We start from the raw sequence: 13,478 nt of genomic DNA on the forward strand, positions 1-13,478 counted from the left end.
TGTACGGCCGCAGCCGCTCTCCAGACGAGCCAAACAGGGAAAAGCACATTTTCCGCAGGAGGTTGAAATTAGCCGCGTTCTTGGCGGTTTCCTTTTCCGCCGGCTGTGCGGTGGCACGTTGCTCGCATGTTGAACCGGCGCGGTGTGCGCGTGTGAAACGTACCGCGAAAGTCGGGGTGGTTGGAAAAAGAGCGTAAAAGAGAGAAAGAGAAAGAGAGAGAGAGAAAAAGCAAGAGACGCGGAGGCACGGGCGACGCTTTGGTCGAAACGGGTCGGGACTAAGAAAAGTCGAAAATCTTAATTCGGGGGCGGTACCGGCTCCGTGATGCGATGGGCGGTGACTTCTAAGCGGCGATTGGCTTGCTTCGGTAAAGGGTGAGAGATCTCCTACGGGGGTGGAGGAGATATGCGCCGTGATGCCAGGACGTCGGCGTGTGCACGTCTGCCCGAACCGGCGGTCCCCTCTGTACTCGAGGACGCCAGTCGACGCCGGGCGTCCCGAGCGTACAGTCGGGGAACTGTCGTTGTCCTTTGACGATCGCGGGAACGTGCTTCGATCGTTCTTACATCCTGGTTGATCGAGGATCGCCTCGGTCGATTGACCGCCGTCGCGTTCATTCCACTGGACGGAATCGTTGGTGAACATTGTAACTTTTACATTTTAGTTGTGTCTGATTTCGGATGTAAAACTTGGAAGTGGTGAAGACGGAGGATTCGATCGGAGCAAAGTTAATCGATAGCGCGCGTGTTTGTTCGTTTCGCTATCGCGTGTGATTGCTCTTAGGATGCGCTGGAGGGACGTGATTTTTTATAAAAGCTTGACCTAATCAAGAGGCGCGAGTCGACCGGAACTGTGGTTCCACCTTGGAACATCGCGAGTTCTCAACCTGTGATCCGTTTCGATGGAAGGTCGTTCGGAAGGGTCTTCTGGAGAACATTTCCGGTGGATGCTGATCGACGCTCTGACCGATAAATCGCTTTCAGATCCGAACGGGCGTGCGTGCGCGGACAAACATCGGTGTGGACCATTTCGCGAGTGGGAGGACGACCTTGAAAGTTCGTACGGGCTGTCGGAGGAAACGGGGGACTCTGTTGGTGTGTCTGTTCGTTGCGGATGCGTATCTTACGCGGATCATACTTGTGCCACCGGGTTCGTCAAGTTGCAGCCAAAAATACTGGTGCTTGTTAAGGGAAGCAAAGGAACGTCTTTCAATATCGTACCCAGGATGGCGACTATCTTCGTCGTCTTGTGCCTCCTGCTGCTAGACACGCGACCAACGGTTGCAGCTAACAATGGTAAGTGAATTTTTCATGTCTCTCGTCTTTTCTTTTTCTCAATATGTATCCAATGTTTTATTCTTGTTCTATGCTATACGAATATTATGATACTCTAATATTAAATATTATCATATCGCTTCATAATTTCTAACTTTTCCTGAAACATGCGTACAATATATTTTTCGATATTTACTTTTAGTTTACTTTTTTCTTTTGTAAGAAAAAATTGTATTCTGCCCTGTCTACTGCGGTCAGTCAATTTGACCGGCCGATAAAATATTTTAGTTACTCTTATAATAAATGCAATCAGTACAAAGAAAAGGCTATCTCAAGGTCAGATGACAAACAAAATCAATAATAGCAAATAATAACTGTTACACCCGTAGCTTTGTCATAAATCATAATCCATCCCTCGATCAAGATGGCCACCAGCTGTCAAGACATATCAATTCAGGCCCATAATAATCCTAACTGCTATAAAATTTAACATCTTTTACAGTCCATTGTTACAAACATCTTGAAAGTCTAGAAGTTTCTTAGCGTTATCGCTCATTACGATAAAACACGGGAAATGCGGGTTTTTCCCAACTCCACACTCGAGTAACCGTTGGCGGAGAAGTCAATGTTTTCTTATAAATATCGTAGTCACAGACCATATTCTTACTTGTTATCGACCTTTCGACCAGAATGCATCTCAGTTTGTTAGTCAATCAGTCGACATTTAACTTTGTTATCTCTAAAACTCAGACAAAAAGCATCTCAGAGCGTTTTGTGTAAAGTTGTTGTAAAAGGAAAAGTAAAGCATATCAAATTTGACAATAATTTTGTATTCCGTACTTAGTGTTATTCTGTGATAAATATTTACTCTAAAAGTGTCAAGACTTTACAAAAAAAAAAAGTTACAAAATAAATAACGGGCATAGAAGAAGATTGTTCAGTGTGCGATGAACAAGAAACTTCAGCAACTGAAAACGGCATGGAAGCGCATGAAAAGCTATTTGCAACCGAATCAGAGTTGAATATTATTTATACATAAGCGTTCGCGTGCAGGGTAAAAAGGAAAGAAATTATCGTTGACAGCAAAGAGTGAGACTGATGTAGAGAACCAACGTATCGAAACTGGGCCCGTTGGAACAGTTTGGAAAGAAATAGATGCAAGTCCCAAACCTGGCAGGACATCAGTTTATAATATTTTTAGGGATATGCTAAAAGGAATATAATGAAAGGACAAGTAAAGATGGCATTTTATCTTATCATTGGACATCGTATATGGGATCATATAATAAAATGTATGGAAGAAGAAGCATTTAGAGTATTTGGGACTAAGAGGGAGTTAGATGCAACAGAATTAGATGCACGCGGTGTATATCAGGCAAAGAATGTAGATGTTTCATATTTGTGGAATAAAATTTGGAGACCTGCATTTTTTTCAAAAACAATGAGCAGGAATGACTTTGCTGAAATTATGAGGTTTACACGATTTGATAAGGAGAACGAAAGAATCCAACGTTCACGAACCAATAAATTTGCAATGGTATCTATAGTATGGGGTCGATTTACAGAGAATTCACAAAATTGTTATAAACCTAATGCATACATTACATTTATATAAAGAATCGCGGGAAAAAACCATGCAATAAAACTATCAATAAGTTCAGATTCATTGCTATAAAAAACTTGTCAAGTAAAAAATTGTAAAGGTTACAAAATTACTAAAATTTGTTTAACATGCGGGAAATATATATGTGGCAAATATACATTTGATAATAAGATAATTTGTAAAAAATGCAACGAAATTGAATAAGATATATATAAATAAAAGTGTAATTTTATTTAAATCTATAATTGAAATTAAACAAAAGTAAATTTTGACGAAATTTTATGAAACTTTATCATTTTATATACATTTAGTTATAAATTAACCATTATCTAAGTTAAATCATAAAAACTTAAGTTAACTAAGTTAAATCATAAAAAATATTATTTCTTTAATCATCGGTCGTTTTGACCGCACACGGTAGGAATAAGTATACACGAAGTGTCGGTAGGTTTAGTGTTAAATATGGTTAAATTTGTGTAGAAGTTTGAAAGCGGTGAATTTGACCGACACTGTTAAGTTTAGTGTTACACGCTTTATCAAATTTTATTCACACAGTCATAATTTATAACTCACGATTGGTACCTCGAATTTATAAAAGCACGATACATAGTATCTAACTGTCAATGACATCAATTTTATTTCATATATTCCCATTGATTACACATGAGCGAATAAAGTCGTACTTGAAAATCGTAATGCAATCGCTTTCGTAAGTCAGGCTAGATTGTATTATCGTTTATTTCGGCTAGTGACGAGAAAATTAGCTGTTGCTATTGCTTTTACAGATCGGTGGTTGATCAGTGTTGATCTATATCGTAAACTTCATCAGAATCGACTATATTCTGTCCCTCTTATTCTCTTCGTAGCGCTATCCGTGCCTGTTCGAGCGGCGATTTAAACGCATATGGTCTGATCAACGCGTAATCTCGGATTTCATTTTGGCTACGTTAAATCAGGAAACCGACGACAGCTAAAGTGTTCTAGGAAATTTAGCATGTCCAAATAACGCGCGTCAAAGCCGTTTTATCGACGAGAAATAAATGTCGCGATATCGCGCCAAATCGATAGCGATAAAAACAAAGTAGCCGATTCAGTTAATCAACTGTTTCTTTTTTCCGTAAAAATTGAACCGGAATTCGGCGAACGCGTGAGTGAAAATTATTTAAACCGTGATTGTTTGATAAAGCTACATAGTTGCGAAAGGAAAACGGTTGTTAAATTTATTTATATCAGAATTGTTTGGGATAATAAAATGTAAAATTCAATAAAAGGAATTTGCAGAAATTTATGAATTACGAGTATCACATAGGAATATGATAAGTCTATTTTTGTTGATTTTTTTTTTCTTATACCGTTTGATGGTTGAAAGTGCGCCGTTTAATTGTTGAATATTGAATGATTGAATCTTAAAATTATTGCTGTGTAAAAAACAGGAAATACGACTTATTGTGCTCTTCTCCCTCGTATCTTTATTAATTACTTTTGTGATTTTCATATCGCTGTTTTAAAATACAATAAGTTGACTCTCCGTGACAAAAAGAGAAGAAAATAAAATTTGTAGTGCAATGGCATACAAACACCTCGTAAACAATAAAAAAGCTATCGCAAAAGCGGCTTTGAAAAATTACAATCCAAAATCGTTTACACCATACAGATTCGGATTTTCACGAAAAAAAGAGAGAATCCTTCTGCCTGTTAGGATCCATCCACGCGAGAATAAACTCATCGAGTGAATTCACGCGCGACTGCGACGTAAATCATTCATTCGAAGTTTTACGTATCTGTATCACGTATGATTTTTAGCGGGAGAACATCATGATGAATGACGCTATAAAAGTACACAGTCACGTATTAATGTCGCTGTTCTTCACGCGACCAAATATGTACTTCCACTCGTAAATATGCAATCAAACGTTAAGCACAGGAGAGTACAGCGCGAAAAAACGTGTGGAGCTAAGCTTAAATATTTGAACGACTCTTAATGACACGTGGAACACGTCCCACATGTTCGTAGAATTATTCAGACGCGCGAAATAGCACGCGTAAGATAGATTTACTCGCTGCTTTCGCTCGAGCTTGTTGAGATTAGTTTCCTTTTTGACGATCTTTAAAATTGTACGTCTTACGCGTGTAACGGAACTTCCCTTTCTAAGTTTTCGCAGGATACAGAAGTACAAGATCCTTGGAATATTGGTCTTTCGTCCTGAATCGTTTGTCTGCCGTGTAAACATTCAAAGAGTTACACAGGTGATAATTCGATCCAGCCACTTTCCAGGTACGTTAAATGCATTTTGCGAACCGCGAAACAATCTCGACTGGAGTCCTTTGTCCTTGGACGTGTCGAGCAAAGCTCCTTTGTGTTCTCCGTCGCGTAGATAGTTCTCTTATGTTAGTGATGGTCATGGTCGCCTGTGAACGACACCTTTTCTCATAGCCGTCGTTTATGGCGAGTCTCGGCGTCGCAAGAAGCTCGTTTCGGTTCTAATACGAGGCTGGTGAAATTACACTTCAATGGCGAAATTGCGGCCGGGAATGAGCTACTAGGTCTCGCGCATTACTATGCATAATTCATAAGCGAGGCGTCGCGTCACAGCGGAACCACGATCGATAAATATTTTTTGAAGGCGGAACGACGTAAAAGTGCATGCAAATGAATTGGCCCTAATGTAACTGTAGTACTAGATACTTATACGCCGTTCTAAGCACACCTCGGACACTTTCTTTGGGTAAGGTGGGCGCGCGTGCGCCATCTCTCTTCATCCTGTAGTAGGTTCGTGGGCGGCTTTTATTGTCTTGCACGCGCGACGTACTTACGTTCAACTTCCGACAATTAACATTTTTTGCGGTCATAGGAACGCGAACCAGCGCACGAATAAATTCCGTGGTAATATAGCGGGCGTCAGCGACACGGTGCGGTGGTTCGTCATTTAAATCCACCTTCTGTTTTCCTCCCTTGCTATCCTTTCCCTCGCTCCCTTACTCTCTTATTCCTGTTTCGCTTTTCGTCCTTCGCCCGTTTTGCTTTATCGTTTGTTTTCTCGTTTGTTTTCCATTTTGTTTCTCGTGTGCTTTGCTTCTCGATTCGCTTTCTCGTTGCGTTTCCGTATTCGTGGAACGATGATTTATTAACCGCCTGCAAAGAGAAACGCGGAAGCTGGCGTAGCAATTTTCGTGTTTGCTTGTCGTGCATGCGTTATTCATACGTTATCGAGTAATATGCGATACATTGTTTTCACGACTATTTCATTGACGTGTGCTTCACCGAGTCGAATTTGGCCTGGAATATTTGTATAGATTGACACGAATTACCGGAAGTAACATCGTTTTCCTTCTGCTTTTTCCACCTGCGTTAACCTATGGATCAAAATGATCGATCTTGTCCGATGATCTTTCGTTCCACGCGCTTACTTCTTCGTAGGTACTTGCAAATTTAATTCTGCTGGAATTATTCTAATCGAAAATGAATATCTCGGGAGATCTCGTAAATATCTCGTAACTTTATTTTTATTCGTGAATATATATCAAAGCTCATTCTTCAAATATCATGATTGTTCGGTGGTCGCGTATTGAAAGAACTTTAGCGAAATAATGCGCATATATCGGACGTATTTCGTATCGTCAACAGCATCTTTGGCGTCTTCCAAATGCAATCGTTTTTATGGCTGTTTCACCGACTATATTGTCGGTTTTTGAAGTCGAAACGTAGAGATGCCATTATCATCCCTGCTGACCGTCGATCGAATGCGGATTTTATGCGGTGATTATTCAATTCCCGTGCTACTATTCTCTTGTATGTTCAATTTCACTGGGACGGAGCGAGAGAATCGAGCAACCGGAATACGAGAAAATAGATAGTTTCGAGAACAGATACATAATATGGAAAACCTCTCATTGTCTTGGTATCAGATCTCACGATGGTCGACGAGTAAAATCGTTTCCAGGATCGGTTCGGCCGCTTTGTCGGCGTACATTTAATACGTTTAAGTAGGTAAACTCGGTCTATACGAGTTCTCCCCATTCGTTGCACGGCATTATCTAATTTCGATGAATTATTGAAGGAGTTTGATAACAAACGTCGGCTCGCGGGTTGGACCACGAGCATACATCTCTACTTCGGAATCTATTCTTAAGTTTGCTTATCTCGCTCACTCACCTTTCATCCTTATTCGTTAAGTGCTCGTTCACGTTCCGTTCCTTTTTGTATCTTGTGCCTATAACAGTTTCTTCGAGTAGCTATCGTTTCCCACCCTCCAACGAATCTCTCCATGGAATTATCTCATCGCCCGAGGGTTGCCATCTGTTTCGCTGGGGGAGCACACCCCTAATTAGGTACAGCGACAGTTGTAAGCGCGTTAAATCTAATATCAATATCTAATGTGGCTCGTTGGCGCATGCGCTCTACGTGGCAAAAATACTAACGATTTCTATACATATGGAACACTTATTCGTCTTTCACGACACGACCCGTGAGTTGGTTTAACTTATGGATAATCGCGGACATCGCATGGCCAAAGAGAAAATATTTCGATGTTACGCCGGATTTACGACGAATGGAACTCGTACTCAGGGGTTAGGAACGTTTAGAGACGGAGGGCTATCCGATGATCTGACTGTTATGATTTTCTTTCTGGTTTGTTTCGCGTAGGGTTCCTTCGTAGCTGCTCTCGGCTTTTATGTAATACGATTTAGGTTTCGGAAATACGAACACGAGCAGAAAGATAGTTTCTATTCAATGTGAAGCGTCTTAGACGAAAGAATTATTATTATTTTCTTTCTGCTTCTCTTAGTTCGAATTTAGAAAGAATTTTGTTCTTGCGTTTCTACGTTAACTTAAATTAAGCTATACTGACGTGTGAAATATTACGTTATCTAACTTTTCAAGGAGGAAATTGCTTATAAAATTGCGAGAAGTTCGCGGAACGTTTTTTGTGGTATCTGAGACGCAATATTCGAATTCGATCGCAACATTCTCATTACGTTTACGTTTCCATAAGTTGGATTAATCTAACACCGTTCTTTGTCGAGAAACGATCGGAAAGAGAAACGTAACGACGACTGGGATTTTTCGCTTGGCCTCTAAATATTGTAAAATGCTAAAAATACAGAGATGCGGGCCAGCTGTGGTACGGATTATCGTACTTTTCTCTTTGCGCACGTACACGTTCTTGAATATTCATCTGCTCTCATCCGATTATCGTGAAATATCTCTATTTCGGCTCGCTTTTACCTTATGTTAGAAGATAAACGGTCAGACAAAAGAGGGTGAAAACTCATGACTGAATAACGTAATTCTTTTTTTCTGTTTGTGCTGATTACAACGCGAATTACAAACCGAAGACAAGATGATCAAGGAGTGCGTCTAATTGATTATACGTGGATTTTCTTTTTCTATTGTTGAGCGAGCAAATGCTAAGCAAACAAAAGCCACGCAATTTTGTTCAGGTATAATGGGAATTCTTTAACTTGGGATTCGATATCTTACCTACTCTAAATATAACGAACAGGTTTGTTCAGGCTGTTTACACGTTAAAGGTGAACTTTTTGTTGGAAAACTTCAACGGCGTCGCAGGTTTGAATGGGATTTACCCTGGTTCTTCGAGGGCTAATTCCTCGTCATGAAATTACTTTTTTTTATTGTATAATCGGATGTCGTCTACTGTATATATATAATATATCTGTACGATTAATAATTCTACTTTAGCAATTAATTTCTACAATTATTGAATTTCTATAAACATTATTGGTCATGATGCTCGCTTTTTATTTTAGAACTTTGTGCATATACACTACTTTAGCAGTTTGGTAATTGTGAGCTAAAGTTATATTGTATTGTATACGCTTTGGAGAAACGTAGTCTGTATTCATGGGTTTAATACTCGGCATGTGTTAGGTCATGTCAGAAATTTGTCAAGTCAATCTAACTCTCGAGTTCTCTCGTAATTTATGTTGCCATGATAATTTTATTATTTCTATAACATCAAACTAATAGAAGTTATTAAGATAACAGCTATTCAGCAATCATGATTTGTAATATATCAATTCTCAAAGGGACAATTGCCCCATGTAATGTTGTTCCATACAATCGATGTAGCAGTTATTCGATGGAACGCATTCTACGATTGTTCTAGTTATTTTCGTCGCGGATTATACGCACTTCTTCGGACAATAACGCGTTCGCATAATTTATCGGTATTAATATTACAAAAATTGCAGTTTCGCGAAACGTTCCTATCCTCGATCAAAAGTTAAGAACACAGACGTAATCGATCAAATGAGATAAACATTGGGATCTTCAGCGACGGCCCTGCGTTATTGGCATGAAGTGTACAACAGCCGTCTCGCGTGTCCGTACATGCGTTTACAGCGAACGCAATCCCTCTTATTGGGGGTGGAACGACCGAGTAGGGAGGGAGGTTTGCAGACGGTAGAGGGTATATACGCTAGTGGGATTCTCGTAGTGAGGACCCTTCGGGGATTCTCGCTTCATGCATTTTATATTTCGTCGGACTTTGATTCCTAGACGGACCATGTGGCCCATGGGAGTAATCCTTAATCTTTGATCGGAAATTATCTTTGATCATGGTTCCGTCATCGGACGTTCTTTCACCTTTTCTTCTTATTCCGCGTCTCTGTTGTCCCTTGGGTCTGGAATGAGTGCCCATTCCACCCGCTGCTTGTATTCCAGGACGGGGAAACGTCGGTGAACGAGGACCGGGAACGGGGACACGCAGACAATGGGGAAGGACGCCTCTGGTTGGTGGAACCTCTTAATCTCGTATCTTATAAAGTCCCGGAGTGGATACGCGCGGACTTCGTAATGCAGACAATTTTCAGAGGAGCGAGGAGGCGATACTTTCCCAGAGCGAGGCGTGTCGTTTCCGGACCGGATTTACGGAGTTTATATCGTGCCGCGCCGCGTGCAACCCGGTTAGGATACGTGATGGACCCTGATATGTTGCGGCTGCTCTTTGATAGAAACCGGGCACCAATATCGCCAACTTTATTACTCGTTTAGGCTTAGTAACTTTAGAGCGATCGTTTTATCCTCGTCGTGTTTATTGCGTTCTTTCTCTCGTTGCTCTCCTATTTCATTCTCGTCAAAATTTAAACTTATATCTTATAATCATCCTCTTCCTTTTCCACCACCCATAAAAATAATCCATAAAATAGTTTTCACGCATCGCACAATACTGACAATTTATACTACTTCGTGAATTTCAAAGTAGAACGCGTCGACGCCTCTAAATCGATAAAATTTCATATTTTCGTTTACCAAGGATCTCATTCTCCTCGTAAACCCTGTTATCCAGTTCTACACTTAAAACTCCGAAATACTTTAGCCAAGTAAACGCATCGATCGAGTACAGAGCTAAAAGTCACAGGAAGAATCAAACGGCAATGCTTGTAAATCGTGGAAAGTGCGCGTATCCTAAGACCCGTTCGTCTTCGAGTGGCGAAATGATTTTCCATTACCATTCGACGGGACTCGAACGGAGGAAACTCGACGGCAGCCCATATCTGTTTCCCATTCGAGTTTCCCGATTCCGTAGCCGTAAACATCAGCGGATCTCGCTGCGGAAGCACGACCACCTCTCCGCATTTCGGCGAGCGTTGTTGAATCGGATTCAAAATAACGGCACACTCGAAATAACGTCGTTTTCGCCGCTATCGCCCAAGTCGATCCACTTTCCTCTCTTTCTCTCTCGTTATCTTCCGCTTCTCGTCCCTGCTTCCGTGAATCTTGAATACGTTGTTTGCAGCGACTGTCGTCGACCAGTCTCGGTGTCTTTAATCTGTTTGCGAAATACTTGCATCCATGGCGTGACAAAGCTACATGATCGAGAAAAAGAAAGAAAGAAAGAGAAGAATTGCAGAAGGGTGGAGGAGAAGAAGTGTGTGTAGCTCTTGAGAAGAAATCCTCGCGCGGACGATCTCAACTCGGCTTACCAAGTTGGCGAAATACTTGGGGGCTTTCTCATCCTCTCGTTTCCTCTTTCCTGTTCGCTTACTTCTGCCTACAGTCTTCCACCCTTGCGCCTCTGTTGACCAGCAGTCTCTCCTTCGTTTTATCCGTTTTCTTTCCTATCGTTTTAGTCTTTCTTCTTGTGTGTGTGTGTGTGTGTGTGTGTGTTTTTTTTTTTTTTTTGTTTGTCGTTGCTTTGCCCGCCACACTCCGATTGCGTACGTGCGGCTAGAAAGCTTCCAGTTTCTCCTTCTTTGGGGATACCCCCGGCTCAACTGACTGCCGGGTACCTCAGAATCTTTGAAGTTCTTTTAGTCTCCAGTTGCTGTCTCTACGTCCTTCTTTGTTTTTCTTCCGAAGGCTTTTCAGTTTGGGCTGGATTCGTTTCTTTGTTTCACTTTGACGTTACGCGTTCTTGTTTGACTTGGAACTAACCGTGTGTATTTGCGAGAAACTTGATCCGAACGTACCTTGCCTACTTTCGTAGATAACTTCGAATTGTTCGATTACCTTTTATCATGGTAGACGGACGAAAATAATAGCTGATTTAGCATTCCGTTCGAAGATTCAGGATAACGATAAAAGTTTCTGCGCGCGATTATTTATGCTTTATTTATAGAGGTATTTCATAATTTTACAAAGATTTATGGAATAATATTCTCCTTAAACCCACGTTCTGCTTTAAATAAAAATTTATTTCTGATTATTATCCGTCGTCAAAGTAAAATTTCAACGATAACAGTCAGCAAATAATTAAACACTGCCATCGTGGTCCAATAACAGTGTAAAAGATTGTATCACGAAATTGCGACGATGTAAAACACCATGACGGCAGCATTACAGTTTCTTCGTCCACAAAGTACATTCAATTTAAAATAAATTTCCAGAAACCTCAGTGAAGTCTGTTAACAAAACTGCTGAATATTTTCACAGAGGTAATCACTCGTAAAATTATAATTCCTCCAGTCTCCGCGCCCAACTTCCTCGCTTCCTTCCTTTGTATTTTCTTATATTCGTTTCTCTATTATTCATTCTATACTATGTTTGCTCTGTATACTTTCGACTGTTTACGTTATCCGAAAACTGCGTGTTAACAACAAACGACGTTCATTGTTAGCAATTCCAATTAAGTAGTTTATTCGTAATAAAAAGAAATTCGAATTAAAAAGTTGGCATGCTATTATAAATTAACAGTCTCTCTCGATTCTCCTCTTACTTCTTTTTTCTTAAGAGCTTTAACGATCTATGCTTAATCGACACTCTATTTCATTTAAAAATCTTTGGTTCTAATCCCTCTCCTCGTAAGACAAAGTCTGGCCCCGTTAGTTCGCCACAAGATGAGTCGAATTGAGCAAAAGGTCTGTGGGGAATCTTCGAACCCAGTCTTCGAGTGGTGCAGCAATTTATTGGCTCTGTGAAAGGACGCAAGTGTTCTCCGGTCGTCATTCACCTTCTTGAAGAGTTATGTTCAAACGAGAGAGAAAACTTGTGTCCCCGGGTGCTCGAATATTATTTACAGTCCCATCCGGACCCGGCCGATGTTTGCAGTTCGAGTCCTTTGAATCGTACCCATGTATTTAATGTCGTTACATTGAAATTTCATGAAGTCTCTTTGAGGGTTCCGATTACATGGCTCTATACAGGCTGACCAATTAAAATATGTAGATGCCGCGCAAACACGAACCGCCCGCCTATCGAGTTCGTTTTATGAATCGATGAGCTTCGAGGGTGTTGCCGAAAGCGTAAACATTAAACACGTTATTTGTTTCTCGCCCAAAATTTTGTTATTTTACAGCAAGCTTTTAATATTTTAAAGATCGAATTGGTGTTTAGAGATAAATTAAGGGAAACACGTCGCGTATCTTTGTCCCTAATTAAAATCCGAGAAATGCGAGCAAAATTTGACTGATTCTAATTTTGAAATTTATTCGAGAAAGTCGTACGTCCATCTATGGCGACGCGATCGAGGAACGATATTTTTTCATCTAAAAATACCTATCGGCAAAAGCGGGGATTAATTTTTTCGACCAATTGGAAACCGCCAGCGGTACGTTTTTAATTTATAAAAAGTTATTACGTAGCGGGAATTAAGTTACGAGGGATCATGATGAAATAAAAACTAGCGGTAGCAGTAACGACGGCGCGATGGAGGTAAAGTATAACGGTTGACAAACATTAGGACGGCGAAATGAAATTTATTGGGACAAAGGGCACACGGTTAAAGCAATTACAAGAACGGGACGTGACGTTTATAATTCGCGTCTCGAAAGCCGCTTACAAGAAAACCATTGATGCCGGTGGATTTATTAATTACACGCCATCTCCAGTCCGCCTCTTTTGTCTCGAATCCTGCCGCCGCCTTCGTCGTCGGCGTTGTCGTTGTCGTTCCTCTGTGGCGACGCCGAGCCAGTCGACACAATCTAACGTTTCTTCCAATCCGTGAAAGTCGAAGTACAGATCGCGAGATATTATACCGGTCTGAGGATATAATTCTTATTACGTCGTAACAGTTGGGACGGGGTTTTCGGGCAAAGGTAGTGGAAAACTGGCAGCGTTGATGATGGAAAACAGAAGGAGAAAGGCCATGGAACGAGACTTTCCTTTGAAGGTTGCCGTCTCGGTGCAATAGCCGTTTCT

General features: G+C 40.8%; 1 protein-coding gene across 4 annotated transcripts in view; it reads left to right on the plus strand.

Annotated features, from left to right (window-relative positions):
• Positions 1-494: 494 nt before the first annotated feature.
• Positions 495-13,478, plus strand: part of LOC122572498 (lachesin-like) — a 257,082-nt gene continuing 244,098 nt past the window's right edge. For 3 of the 4 annotated variants that reach the window (XM_043737499.1, XM_043737512.1, XM_043737521.1), the window contains exon 1: positions 495-1,296. In XM_043737499.1, coding sequence (XP_043593434.1) covers positions 903-1,296 — 394 coding nt within the window. In that variant the 5' untranslated portion in view covers positions 495-902. The remainder of the gene's footprint in view (positions 1,297-13,478) is intronic. The other variant, XM_043737503.1, reaches the window with a different exon arrangement.

This window comes from Bombus pyrosoma, linkage group LG2, assembly GCF_014825855.1.
Source record: "Bombus pyrosoma isolate SC7728 linkage group LG2, ASM1482585v1, whole genome shotgun sequence".
Taxonomy (NCBI): domain Eukaryota; kingdom Metazoa; phylum Arthropoda; class Insecta; order Hymenoptera; family Apidae; genus Bombus; species Bombus pyrosoma.